Raw genomic sequence first — 14,146 nt, 5'->3', positions numbered from 1 at the left:
GTTATGACTTTGTATTGCAACAACACGAGCACCATAAATATTTTGAAAAATCCTGTGCAACATAGTCGAACGAAACATATTGACATTAGGCATCATTTTATCCATGAATTGGTTGATAACAAAGTTATTACTCTTGAACGTATAAGAATAAATAAGAAGCTTGCAGACATCTTTACTAAACCCCTGGATTCTATTACTTTTGAATCGCTAAGGGCAGCCTTTGGATTGTGTAAATTACCTTTATAGCCATTAATGTTTGTTCTAATGTGTCGAGGGATGTAGGTCGACGGTTGGTTTTTGTATTCTTTGATTAAAGCCCTCATTAATGTGAGAGTTAAAACGTCTACCCTCTTATATTTAAATCGATTAACGTCTTCTTAAGGTCTCAGAAGTATCTCTCACGATCGCTCTCTTATCCATGATCTTGGGTTTCTCTTGCTGTACTCAGGAAAAAGTTATCTTATGTTGAGTAGTCTATCTCTCTATGTTTTCAGTATGGTAGATACAAGAAGTCGAACACAAAATACGCGTTAGTCTGTGGTAAACCCTTATACATCATTAAAGCGTCATCGCAATGCTAAGCCAGTTGCATCCACTTCCAAATGACATCATTCGATTTCGGCCACTTTTAAGGTTGTGCATGTTGATCAAGGTATTATATCTACTATAGACACCGAAAATATTGTGCATGCATCTGATTTTGTAGACTATGTTGAAATTGATCCTCTTGCTATTGTGCTTTATGTTGGTGGTGATGTGAACTTGCTTTCTTTTGTTTTACATGAAAGTGACTCTGTCTTCTCTCCTCTACATGTATTGTCTGAACATCATAATACTACTGTATTTCTTAGTATGTCTTCTTCAGTTGCTACTGAATCTTGTGTGAATGACTCAGCGAATATGGATATGTCTGGTAAAGTTGAAAAAAATGTAGTTCCGACTAATGTTGAGGGTTCCTCTATTGTTGAATTTTCTGGTGTGTTAATCTCTAAGCCTCCTCCCGCCTTTCAAATGCATGCACAAGTTACTATTTATGATAATGTTGAATACAATATGACTACCTCGGACCTTATTATTGATGATCCATCTATCGTTGAAGCACCTGTCCCTCAAAACCCTAATATCAATGCTGGTAAACCTGTGATTAACAAAGACATTGCATTAGACTTTTATGATAACCATGTTGTGCTTGTGGAACTAGGCAAGCATAGAATGAAAAAGACGGTCTCAATATCTCAGATTTCTGGTCCTTCTTCCAAATGAGCTTGATTCAGTTTCTAGGGTTCATTCTCATTCATTCTTGATGTAGTTAATGCTACAGTGGCACCAAGAAGAGTAAACACCTGAATTGGCAGAAGAAAGGTTCCTCATAATGTTTCGTCTGTTCCCATTGATGGGATGAACAAAATGTTTCAAATAAGACATAATCTTGTTTGGCTATCATGGAGCTCTTAAATCAAACTGGTTTGCTGAAGATAGTTTCTCAGCTGGGACCTTTTTATCCTCAACTTATTCATGAGTTCTTTATCAATCTTCCTAATTTGTTTGATGATCCAAGTAATAGTGAATATAGAAAAGTCCATGTTGAAGGTGTTTGTTTTACTATTTCAGCAGAAGTTATCATTGTGTTTCTTGATCATGATGATACCCCAACTCTTAGTGCTCCACATCCGTCCACAGAAAACTTTGATGATTGAGCTAACTGGGGGCACTTATTCTTCTTGGCCTTCATCTGGTCAATTGTCTGCTGCCACCTTGGGCATCAATATGCAATATTTCATAAGATTGGTATTGCTAACTTGTGTCCTTCTACACACAGTTCTGGAGTGTCTTCATCGCTTGCCAGTTTATACCAAATTGGCACTAGTTCTCGATTTAATTTTGGCATTTTTGTCTACAATCAAGTGTTGCAATACGTTGAATCCTTTGCTATTAAATTACCTATTTAATTCATTCTCTTACAGATCAACGGGTGGTTGTGGATACTCTGGTTTAGTTTTTGAGTTTTTCGTTACCCTTTGATGATGCGTTGTCTACTTCACAATGTCCTTCCTTTCCACATGCTTAATTTTCTTCTTCTGGCAATCAAGGGGGAGTGTGGTTGTGGTCTTTTTTTTGTGGGTGGTGTTGTTGGCTTATTGTTGGTGGTTGTCTGGGCGGTTTGGTTGTTGTTGTTTTGGGAGTTGGTTTCTAGTTTTGTTGTTTTTTGTTGCCTTGTTGTAGTTTTTGTTTGTGTTATCTCATTAATATTGCCAACAAAAGAAATTTGTTATGTCAAAGGGGGAGATTGTTATTGCTTTTATTTGGCATGCAAATTTTCCTTTTTTGAAATATTGGATCTCTTCCAGTTGACTTCATGTTGGACTGTCCAATTAGTTGTTTTTAGAATGATTCCGATCTTGATGGTTTCCTTGTCTGTAACTTTCTTGTTGATACTGTTATAAAAGAAAGTATGAAAATGTCTCATTTAGGTCTTTTTTGTGATCCGATTGTTGTGTTGTTGTTTTTGGTGTGCGGCCATTGCTGAAAGCGAAGAAACGAAGTGGTCTTCAATTTTGTTATCATGCGTGGGTAAATCCTTGAAGAGAAGCATTGAGTTTAGGAGGAGTCTAAATGTACAAGATCAATAAAGCCAGAACTGAGAAAAGATCTTGAGATAGGTGCTGACAAGTTTAGGGAGAGTATAAAAAAATTGTCTATCTAAGGTTTACTATATTACATGATAATGTTTCTATCAATTAGGTTGTTTCTCTTGTTCTAAATTATATTAAACTTCTCTTTAGTTTTGGCATTGTGCCCCTCAGATGTAGGTAAAGTTATACCGAACTGGGTTAACATATATTATGTGTTATTTTTCTTCTATGCTTGTTTCTTTTGTCTCATTACTTTTGTCAGCATCATTGTGTCCATCATCATATATACACTTGGCTGTTTATACGTTTTTTAGAACCCAAGAAAGGTAAATCTAAAAAAAATCATATTGAAGGAGACATGTCGAGAATCTCTTAAAGAAGAAATTGAGAGACCTCATAATCTTTGTAAGTTTTTTTAAGTTATTGCTTTCATTGTCAATTGGTTTTCAAATGTAAATATGATTAAAAAGATGATTTTGAAATATTTAAGTATGTCTTGAATGAATTTGACAAGTTTAAAATCACTTCCAAATATGCATTTCCAAGAGAATGTTGGAATAAATTGTCTATTACTTTTCTTTTAACTACAATCATTTGGTGATCATGATCAATAATAGTGATAAAACGACAAGTGGTGTGCCAAAAATATGCTCTCTATTTCAGGAGGTTAGATGTTCCAATCTCTATCTTTACCTATTGTGTTGAACTAAAAAAAAAAAAGGAAAAATGAGAAGTAGTTGCAATTACATTAAAGGAACTAAATAAAATAACAATAATAAAATTGTAATTTCAAAAGAAAGTATAGTTCAACTGACATAAGACCGAGAGGTTTGTCGTTCGAATTCCTCTTTTCTCTAGTGTAATAAAAAGTTAGAAAAATTGTAATTAATTTGAAGGTCTAATCCAAATATAAACATCTTAACTGCTAGAAGGATGTTTCATATATACTCAAATAATAATAAGAAGAATAAATTTAAAAAAAATGTTTCATTATCATTGAATTCAATCCAATTTTTAAAAAAGGTAAGGAAACAGTTACGACCTAGAGAGAGATACACTACAAAACACAGACTTTTGGAATTTTTTTATAAACATATTGCATGATTTTTCTAATATTTGTTTGTTGACTTATCATATCATATATTATATAGAGATAGAAATTTGTTTTTATGCGTCGGCGAGTAGATGGGCAAACGTAATTAGTAATGAAGATGTGATTATGACGAAAACAAACATAAAGAAAAGCAAAAATATAAAATAATGAAGGATAAAATAAAAAAGACATAAGTTTTGGAGTATTTTATGACAAATATGAAATAGATAACCTTTTTTATGTCATTAAGGAATTAAAGCAATATCCTTTAAAAAAAAAATTAAAGTAATAAAATTTAGTAGTCCACGACAAAGATATACATAATTGATTTTAGTTATTTATTTTTCCTTTTTTAATGAATAAACTTGTTTGTGTGGCCAATTATAGAATATGCCCAAATTTCTGAAACTAAATCTGACCCAAATTAGAATATAACGAACGGCCCACCATCTTCGAAATCTTTTTTTTTATATAGTTTGAACTATCGATTCAATTTTAACAAAATTTATTATGTGAAGATTGATTAGATAATTAGTGTATTCTAGTTAATATTTAGTTTTAGTTGTTAATTTAGATTATTTAATTTTTTTAGAATAATTAGTTAATTTTCTTTGTTAGTTTAATTTATGATTTAGTCCTAATTTGTATTTTCTTTCTTATTGTCTTCTTGCAAATTATTATTCTGCTTATTCAATAATATATAAAACAAGAGTCTTATATCATTATAACCTTTTATACTTGTAATGGGGAAAAATTTTAAAATATCAATTTGAATAGGACATTATTCTCTCCTCTTAATTTATGGACTTTATCAATTCGAATTTATGTGATGTGGTATGAATAGTTCAAAGATTAAACGTAAATACTGAAAGAAAACATTTTGTAAATAAGTATGATCTTAAATAAGATGTAAAATACAACACAAGCCTACATAGCCAAATTCAATATAGCAAACATAAAATTAACTTACAAACATGGCCCTAGTGCCAAATACTTCCTAAATTATGTACCCTTCAAGAAGCTTAATTCTAATTCTTAAAATAAAGTATTTGAGAAAAGAAGCATCATAAAATTATCTTTAAAATCAGGTTTAGATAATAATCTGGAGAGAGAATATTCATAAATAAAGAAATTGAAGTGAAAGTAAAAGACATTAGCAATTATACACACTCCTGTGATTTTCCAGCTTTCAACAAGGAACAAATATTTCTCTTCTATTAATATTTCCTCGATGCATGTTGAATAACATGAAATATACTCAAATACTACAATAAGTTTCAGCAACACAAACATTATGAAAATAAGAAGAAGGGGAAAAAACTCAAAGTAAATTGAAAAAGGAAAAAAGAAAAACCTCCCTTCTGTGTAGCTTCCATAAAATATCAACTACTTTGAGTAGTTATATACCTTCTGATAATTGAAACTAGAGCTAAATTTATCCAAGCAGGCTTGAATATAATGTAGGAAAGAAAAAAAAGGAAAGATAACACTTGAGCATATATCATCCCTTAAAATCACACATATATCATTATTATTTGTCACACTATTTGATTGGTATTATAGAAAGGAATTAACCTTGTTGAATTCATAGCAAATCTGCAGACACTTTTAGTAACATTTACGGTCAGTCATGGTCCGAGCCGATAATGGCCATCGGTCATATAGTGACTGTCGATATAGAGCGCGGCATTGGGAGGATGAATACCATCCATCACCATGAATTGCATATCTTCAGAAGGTTTCCAGTGTCTTTTCCTTTGGTTTATGAACCAATTGTTTATTTGTTTCTGATCCAACCCAGTGGATTCAGCCAATGCCACTTTCTCTGTCTCCTGAAAAAACATCAATTCTAAAATTAGACTTCGAGTCGGTTCAAAATGACTTTTTAAGTGCTTAAAAATATTTTTAATTTTACGGGAAAAAGTATTCGTGAACCTTAACTTGGTTACAATTGGTAAATTAAACAATGGAATTGAGAAACATACCGAAGGGTATGGCCATTTGTAATGTAACTCCCACCAATTAAGGAGCTTTTGCCTTGCATCTTTTGGGAGTTTTCCTTTTTTCTTTTTCTTAGAAAGTTCTTGCTTGAGACTGCTCAAGTAACCACTGTACTTCCTCAGTAGATGGTTCTTTAATTCTCTATCTTCAGCACGTGGATCGATCTCTGGTAGTTCAGTTTCTCCGCCGCTGTTTTCTTGTTCGTCCTCAGACGACCCGATACCTTCACACTTCTCATCTGTAATTAACAAGTGAAATATCTAGTTTTCACAAGTCCAGAAACTCAATGTACTGATGGAATATGTTATCCATAAGAAATAGAAAATCAATGAGAGTTGTCAATTTATGCTAAAGAATTTAAGTTATTGTCTAAATAATAAAATGTTGGCCTGAAAACCTTGAAGTTTATATATAGTATAAGATAAAATCATAAATCTCTCATTGTTAAGAAAGGGAAAAGGTAGTTGTACACAAAACATGAGTTCTTAAAATCCCATGTTAAAAAGACAATTGTTCAAAGCTTCCCTATTTAAGTATCACAAAGAGTGATAAGCATTTTCTCAACTTTATGTATTTTAGAATGGCTTTTTAAATGCTTACGAAACATTTTGTTTGTTAAAAATGTAACCAAAGTTTCATATTGGCTATATAAGGAGAAGATCATGTATACACAACAATCTCTAATGGCATGTGACAATTTTGGATGAAACCGAAAGCAAATCCATGGATAATATATTATCATACCATTATAGAGATATTTGAAGGGTCATTGCCCTAATAAATGATATCATACTCGTGCCCGACTTAGTAATATTGATAGAATCTTCATGTGTTGAACAAAGAAGTGGTGAGTCTCGGTAGATGTAATCATTGTGTAGCATGTGGTTGAACTCTAGTGGATAGGCAATGTATTCTAGTGAAAGAGGGATTGGCCTAGATAAGAGCTATAAGAATACATGACTATTTGAGGAGAGACTTTGGTAGTCCTTTGTTCGAGTGGAGGATTGTTAGGGTTGTGACCAAAGTCCCACATTGACTAGATAAGGGTATAATCATATGTATATAAATAAGACAACTATCTCGTATGTTATGTGGCGTTTTAAATGAAACCAAAAGTATGTCCATACGTGTTTATCCAAAATGGACAATATGATACCATTATAGATATATTTCAAGGCTTGTTGTCGAGAAGATTTATTAAACACTAAAAAGGTCACACTTTAAATTATGCAAATATGCCTCAAAATAGGCACAAAAGATTTTATCAGTGAACATCCTACCACTTGCTCCTTCCCAATGCACAAAGAAGTATTTTTAAAATTCTCAAACTCGTTGTCCAATACCCTACCAAATTCCTTAAAATACATAACATAATGTTCCGACCACAATATTTAACCAAGCTAGCAGATAATGAAACAAAACTTCACCACATCTCAGTTAATATACAACAAGCAATATGCATATCTACAAAACAAAATGTTATAATGGACAGAGAGCAGTTCATTCGAAGTTCAAATCTTCATATTCTCAAAATTATCAATCATCTAAATTTTTTCAAAAAAAGAAAGAAATCAAATACTTCATACATAGCTCATTGGTTTCAAGGTGCATGCACACACATTATTTTGTTTTGGAAGTAGTAGAAGATGCTTCTCGGTACTTTCATATTCCAGAATATTCAGCCCCTAATTAATTAATAACCAAAATAATCACAAAGTTGCATAACTAATAAATCAAAACATGACACAATGCAGAATTAACATATTCAAACAAATTCCTCATTCATCATCTCGAATATATCAAATATCAAATCTTCATAATTCTAATCTTTCATTCAAATCATAAACAGCACATGTGATTTTGCATGCATGTGGTTAAGCTGCATCAACAATTAAATAACAACAAATCAAATTATTTAAGTAAATACAAGAAAATAAGATGAAAAACAAAGGGTGAGAAATAAAGAGGGAAGGGAAAAAGGATTGATTTAGAAATTCGAAGAACACAGAAGAGAAAATTTGACACATTTTACAGATCGTTAATAAATTAGTAATATATTTTTTTTCACTGACAGGACCTACATGGGGTAGGGTTTGATATGAACAGAATCCTATGTTGGACTAAAATTACTTAATTAAGCTTTGATTTGAATGAGTTTAAGCTGATTAGTAAGACCCATTTAAGTAAATAACTAAAACAATGATACCATCAATCTCGGAATTGTAAACATCACCAAAACCAATAAAGATAAACAAATAAACCTAACTAAACATATGGTCATAATTCAATATAGCTCATTAACAATAATAATCAAAGAAAATTACAGTGTCAGAGATCCGATACTACTACATTTTTTTTTATAAAAAAAACCCACAGATTGCAGAAGAAAACGTGGGAAGATCATGATTTGTTTTATTTCATACACCCCATTATAAATATAAAAAAATAAATCAGTGATTAGGGTTCCATTAATTAAATTGGATTAAAATTGATGGGGGTTTCCATAAGAGAAAATTTACCAGAATTGAAGATCCGAACTGGTCCGTTACAGAGAGAAGTGAGCTGAGATTCAATCCTTCGCATGAAATCCATGGCTTCCTGAATCGGCCTTGAAAGTTCTTCCCGATATTTCACCAACATGTCGTAATAAGCTTCCTATTTTTTATTTATTTTTTAAAAAAACCCATATATTCTTAATATTCTTAAAGTCAAATTATTTAATTAGCACCAAAAGAAAGAAAAAAGTAGAGGCTATAGGCTATGATTTGTAAAATTGTTAACACACCATGAATTGATCAAGTTCTGGATCCTTCGTGGTCTCTCCGGAAACCATGGAAGATCGCTGCCGTGCTTCAAATTCTTGCCGGGCCGCCATCAGCCGCTCCACCACTTGTGGCGGAGCACCCACCTTCCAGAAAACAAAAAAGATATTTTTTTAAGATTAAAATCAATATTGGAACTGAAGGGTAGGGGCCCGTTTGTAATTTTATGGGTTTTTTTTTTTGAGTTACCTTCTGACATTCCATGTAGGCTTCGAGTAGGCTAGAGTATTGAGGATGAGCAAGGATTTTAGCCTTAATAGCTTCAACATCAACGGCACCGTTTTGTTCAGGCCGACATGTCGTTGGCGGCTGAGCTGGTGGTGGTGGTGGTTGTCGGATTACAGGGTAATGAAATTTGAGAAGCTGGTGGTGTGAAGTAGTAGCTTCAGTCTTCACAATCTGATGAGTTGTTTGAAAACAGTCGGTTTCTTGTTGAAGATGAAAAGTATTAACACCCATCTCAGCCGTTGATCTTCCAAAATTACCTGATGAAGAATTCCCTGATCCATACAAGAAATTCCCTCTCCCATTTGAGTTCTCATTTACATCATTATTATATTCTTCCATTTCTTTTTTCTCACTTCAAAGCCCTAATTCTAAACCAAAACTAAAAAAAAAAAAAAAAAAATTAAAAAAAACCCTAATTTGGAATCGCCGCTGTCACGTGGCCTTCGAACTCGCCGGGAAGAAGAAGAAGCTTATGATGAAGGACAGACCATTTTTCTTTTCACAAATGGATGTGGGCAATTAAGAAGCTTTCTTTAAAGAATCGGAATTTTTAAGGAGGTTTTGAAGTGAATCTATTGCATGGAAGGGACATGGCCGAGGAAGAAGAAGATGAAGAGATGTCGGATTTCACGTGGAGATAGAAAAAAAAATTGAAAAATGAAAAATGAAAAATATGTAACAAAGTCTCAAAGCTGAGAATTTAGCAGCTCTACTGGATTTTTATTTTTATTTTTTAGTTTGGGGTTTAGGTGGTAGTTGACAAGTCTTTCTTTGTTCAAAGTGAATATTTAAAAATGAAATAATTACGGGGACTATTATTGATTTGATTAATTAATCGTTGGAATTTACTAAATTGGGTATCTCTTACAAATAGAAGAATGAGTGTTCCAAATCCAATTCCACAACCAAGACAATGACTTTTTTTTTTTTTCCTTTTAATTATAAAAAAAATATGAAAAGTACATTTAATGAAAATATTTCTCTCTTTTCATTTCTTCTCATTAGTCTCATTTTTTTAACTTGTTTAAGTAAAATTTCCCAGCATACATTATTGATTGTCCTATGTTGTTGAGAACAGTGTAGGGTAACGAAGACTGCTGAACAACAAATAAAAATTGCATATTTAGAATTTTTATATATATGGCATTTTTAGAATCAATCCTACAATCTAGGCTTTTGCTTCATTTTCATTATTTTTATTCTTCTTCCTTCTTTGGAAAATAGTATGAAAACTTAGTTTTAGGTATCACCCTCCTACTTCTAACAACCACAAAAAGAGTATGGCATGATTGATTACTTTTTTTTAGTTTAATTATCTGAAATGTTCATTCAGTAAGATATATTCAAATTGACTTATAATTAGCTGGTTTTAACTTTAAAAAATTGTAGCATAGACTATTATTTTAAGCATTGAGTTTAATTATTATAGTCAATAGATTTTAATAGTCCGTTTGCAGTGACAAATTATTTTATTATGTATTATAATATTTGGATGTAAAATATTTTAATCGGAATTAGATAAAATGGTCTCAAAATAATTTTTTTTTAGTCAGGTTACGAAATAGGAAACATTATAGAAAATATTAAAGGCTTTTACATAATTTGGTTAGGTAAAAATCTTTAATTATAATCTATTCTAGGGCCAAACACCCCATTAATTTCTATTTATTATATTTATCATTATATAATATAATTTGGCAGATAACGTATGTCAACAAATTATAGAGAATGGTCTTACATGTTATTTTTTTAATTTTATTTGGTGACATCTTTTCAAGAACAATAAATAAACCAAATCTGTTTTTTTGTTTGATAAATAAACGAACTCAGTTGTGGAAATATTACCCGTCATCGAAGAAAGAGAAAAGAAAAACATTCTTGTTTGTGAGAATTGAATGATATTTTATTAAACAGAAACACAATATTTTATTTTGATACTTAATTAAAGTTGTGTGTAAAAGTCTTGTGTTTGTACTATAAACGAAGTGACGATGGTTCGTACAAGTACACAATATTTTATAATAGTGTTTGTACACAATATTTTACAGTATTTTATAATAGTGTTTATGATAGTCTTGTGTTTGTACATATTTTAAACAGAAACAAAATATTTTATTTTTGTTCGTATGGTTCTTTCGTGTGTGTATATATACACGTGGATCCATTAAATGACTTGTTTTCAAATTTAGAAAAATAAACAAAAATATTTATAAATATAACAAAATTTGATAGACTATCATATATATTATGATAGATATAAATAGTAGTATATCGCGGTCTATCACAAATATATTTTAGTATTTTACTATTATTTGTAAAAATTTTGGAAAAAAAATTATTTAAAATAATCTCTAAAAAAAAAAAAAAACAATTTTTCACTCCATAGAGATTTGATTTATTGAGGACAATTCTAATTGGAAATTCTCACACTAGGAACAAAAGGATAAACATAGATATTTAAGTATATTAAATAATTCCCAAGTGGGTAGGACTATTTCTTTTATTTGATAATTTAATAGTTACTTTGGTAAAGATTTTAATTTTTTGGAGGAAAAAAACCTTTGTACTATAACCACGGCACTTTCAATTTTTTTTGCCAATATTTGTTTTTTTAAGAACAGTTTTTTTTAATGACTTTTCTTTAACTTTGAAATTTTGATTAAAATTGTGAGAAATAGATTATATAAAATAAAATAAAGTATTTGTAACATAAGTGTCACATTCCCTCTCAGACTACCTTTTTAACTTAGAAAGAAATGTGAAGACTTTAGATGTCAACCATCTTATGACACTTATTGCCTAATTGAGACTTGTAACCTTTTTCCTTGCTCTTGTATCACCTAATAGACAAGTATAAATATTTGTATTGTTCATCCATTTCAGCCAAGCCTCTAAGCAACTAGAACTCTTCATATAAAAGGAGTTAACATGTCACTAACTTATTTACATAATTCACAACACAAAATCCAAAGTATAATTACAAACTTTGAGTTCTACCCTTCCCTATTATGTGTACATGAGTTCAAAACCATCTAAGTCAAACAAAGACCTAAGCAAACTTCAGGGTCTATCAAGGATCTATTATCTTATGGTAGACTGGCAGCTGCAAGCTAGGCTCTAGGAGTTCAACCGCTACCTATGGAGGAAAAACATTTGGAAAAGTGAGCTAAGATGCCCAATGAGTGACTATTTTAAAATAAATGTTCATTAACATAAATATATTGAAGAAATTAAAGAGTAGCTAATAAATAGAAATGCTTTCATGAATTCAAGGTTATAGCTTGCTTTGCTTAAACTTGTAAACTTTAAAACATAGGAGCATTCATAAAGGCATTAAAAAACTGAAACATATAATGTCTTTTGCAAATCACATAAAACATTCATACTTAACTTTACACCATTGTGCCTCAGTTGAGGTAGAGTCCTTTTGTTCATACTCTCAATGTCAATAGCCTTAGTTGAGGTAGAATTAGTACATCACCATCAGCATCGATAATAATCATGCGTACATTTAGATATGCCTCAAAGGCTAATAACACCCTAACACATGGCTCAAAGCCTATGTGTGCTAAAGTGGGTCCCAAAAACCATGAGCTTAAATATAACCCCTGGGTACCTTCATGTCCTTCAGTATCGGGAATTCATAACTAGGATACTGAATCATGCTTTAAATAAAACATTCATGGTACTTAAACTCACTTAACATTCCTTAGAAAACAAAGCATTAAAGATAGGCAACATGGTATAAAGTATCATGAACATATTAGGAATGCTTTGCATCATTGAAATCATACTTGAAACATCATATAGAAACATTGCATACTGTTGAGTTTTATGTCCTAAAACTCATGGTTTGTAAACAATAAACTCATTCAATAAAGTTGTTATTAAATATATGAATTGCTTATTTTGTTTTAGAAATAAATCCAATAAACTAAAAGATCCATGACTATTATATGAGTACTTGAACTTTATGTGGAGACATAAAAGTGGATCAAGTTCAAGTAAATAGTCAAAATGATCTATAGTATATGAATAAGGTTTGGTGCCTTATTCTAGTAACACTATCGGATGCGGCCCACTCTGTAGTTGTTTCAAGGAGTTGTAAAGTGCTACAGACGATGTGATCCTAATTCGTACATGTCATGATATGAGGAGTGGTGGCGTCTTATGGAATGAGTTTGCACAAGATCGGACCACGAAATAAATCACTCTTACTTTATAATATTGTTTACTGTTTAAAACTGACTATTTCATAACGATGACCTAGGTAACTTGACCTTGATCCTATTTATTCGGGATCATCTTTAGATTTGCACAGGTAAGGGTTGGCTCAACAACGCCGGCTTAATAAGCCTCCCATTTCAGGGGTCAGACCAGGTAGATAGCTAAGAACATAGGATGCAAGATGAAATTTGCATCTACCTGCTCTCGGGGATAGTAGAGAGGTTGTTCTCTTAAGTACTGACTTCGGGTCTTGAACAAGAGGCCCCACCCTCTCATTAATCCAAGAGAGACTCATTTGATGATCGGATCACAAACCAATTATTCCTTAGAGGATCAGTGGGACTTAAGGAACAAGAGGTAATCACGAGGGTAAAACAACCTTTTGACTCATCTGTTATTACAAACAACCTGTGAAGGGTTAACTTATTAATCATGGTTATATCAAGTGGACACAATATATCTACAGTGAGGGGAGTGCAACTACGTACTTTAGTGGAGTGACCTAGTAGTTAACAAATGAGGGTTAATTCAGTGTAAAGAGTTTAGCCAATTAATCTCGAATCATTGGAGCCCATGATCTGTAGGTCCACTAGGTCTCCCTACTAGCTCACAAACGGATTAGCTTTAGAGTAGCGTGATAAGTTGATTTGAAACGTTCAAATTAGAATGAAGGAAATTAGTTATATATGATATAATTACACGTTTAATTTTAGAATTAAATGGAATTGGAGAATCGTATAATATTTAAATATGATTTAAATATTAAGTTCATGAATAAAGATTCATGATAATGGAATTGGTGACGAATTAATTTAATATTTGATATTAAATTAATTAAATTGTTTAATTAGTTATTTATTTATTAATTTTATTAGAAAATTAATTATTGAATTAATTTTGTAAATTTAATAAAATTTTATTTTTATATTGAGGAATTATAAAATTGATTTTTTATTTTGAAATTAGAATTAAAAAGAAAATTCAAAGTAAATTTGAAAATGAGAAAAATCCCAAAAGTGGGATTTTTCACTTTCAAATTTCAGCAGCTCACACATAATTTCATTTCTCTTCAGCTCAATTATACATGCATGAGCTGTGATTCATGCAAGGTTGTTAGTTGCATGAAAGTTATGCAATATAAA

The 14,146-nt window shown here is 31.4% G+C and overlaps 1 protein-coding gene across 1 annotated transcript; it reads right to left on the bottom strand.

Moving 5' to 3' along the window:
* Nucleotides 1-5,040: 5,040 nt before the first annotated feature.
* LOC120086744 (homeobox protein knotted-1-like 2) lies at nucleotides 5,041-9,520 on the bottom strand. Its single transcript, XM_039043531.1, has 5 exons — nucleotides 8,739-9,520; nucleotides 8,513-8,635; nucleotides 8,247-8,382; nucleotides 5,712-5,965; nucleotides 5,041-5,558 (listed from the first exon to the last, which is right to left on the bottom strand). Exons 1-5 carry the CDS (start codon nucleotides 9,114-9,116, stop codon nucleotides 5,355-5,357), a joined length of 1,095 nt encoding a protein of 364 aa, XP_038899459.1. The 5' UTR covers nucleotides 9,117-9,520; the 3' UTR covers nucleotides 5,041-5,354.
* Between the last annotated feature and the right edge of the window lie 4,626 nt (nucleotides 9,521-14,146).

Source organism: Benincasa hispida, chromosome 9 (assembly GCF_009727055.1).
Source record: "Benincasa hispida cultivar B227 chromosome 9, ASM972705v1, whole genome shotgun sequence".
In the NCBI taxonomy this organism is placed as follows: domain Eukaryota; kingdom Viridiplantae; phylum Streptophyta; class Magnoliopsida; order Cucurbitales; family Cucurbitaceae; genus Benincasa; species Benincasa hispida.
This window is presented reverse-complemented; position numbering and strand designations above follow the sequence as displayed.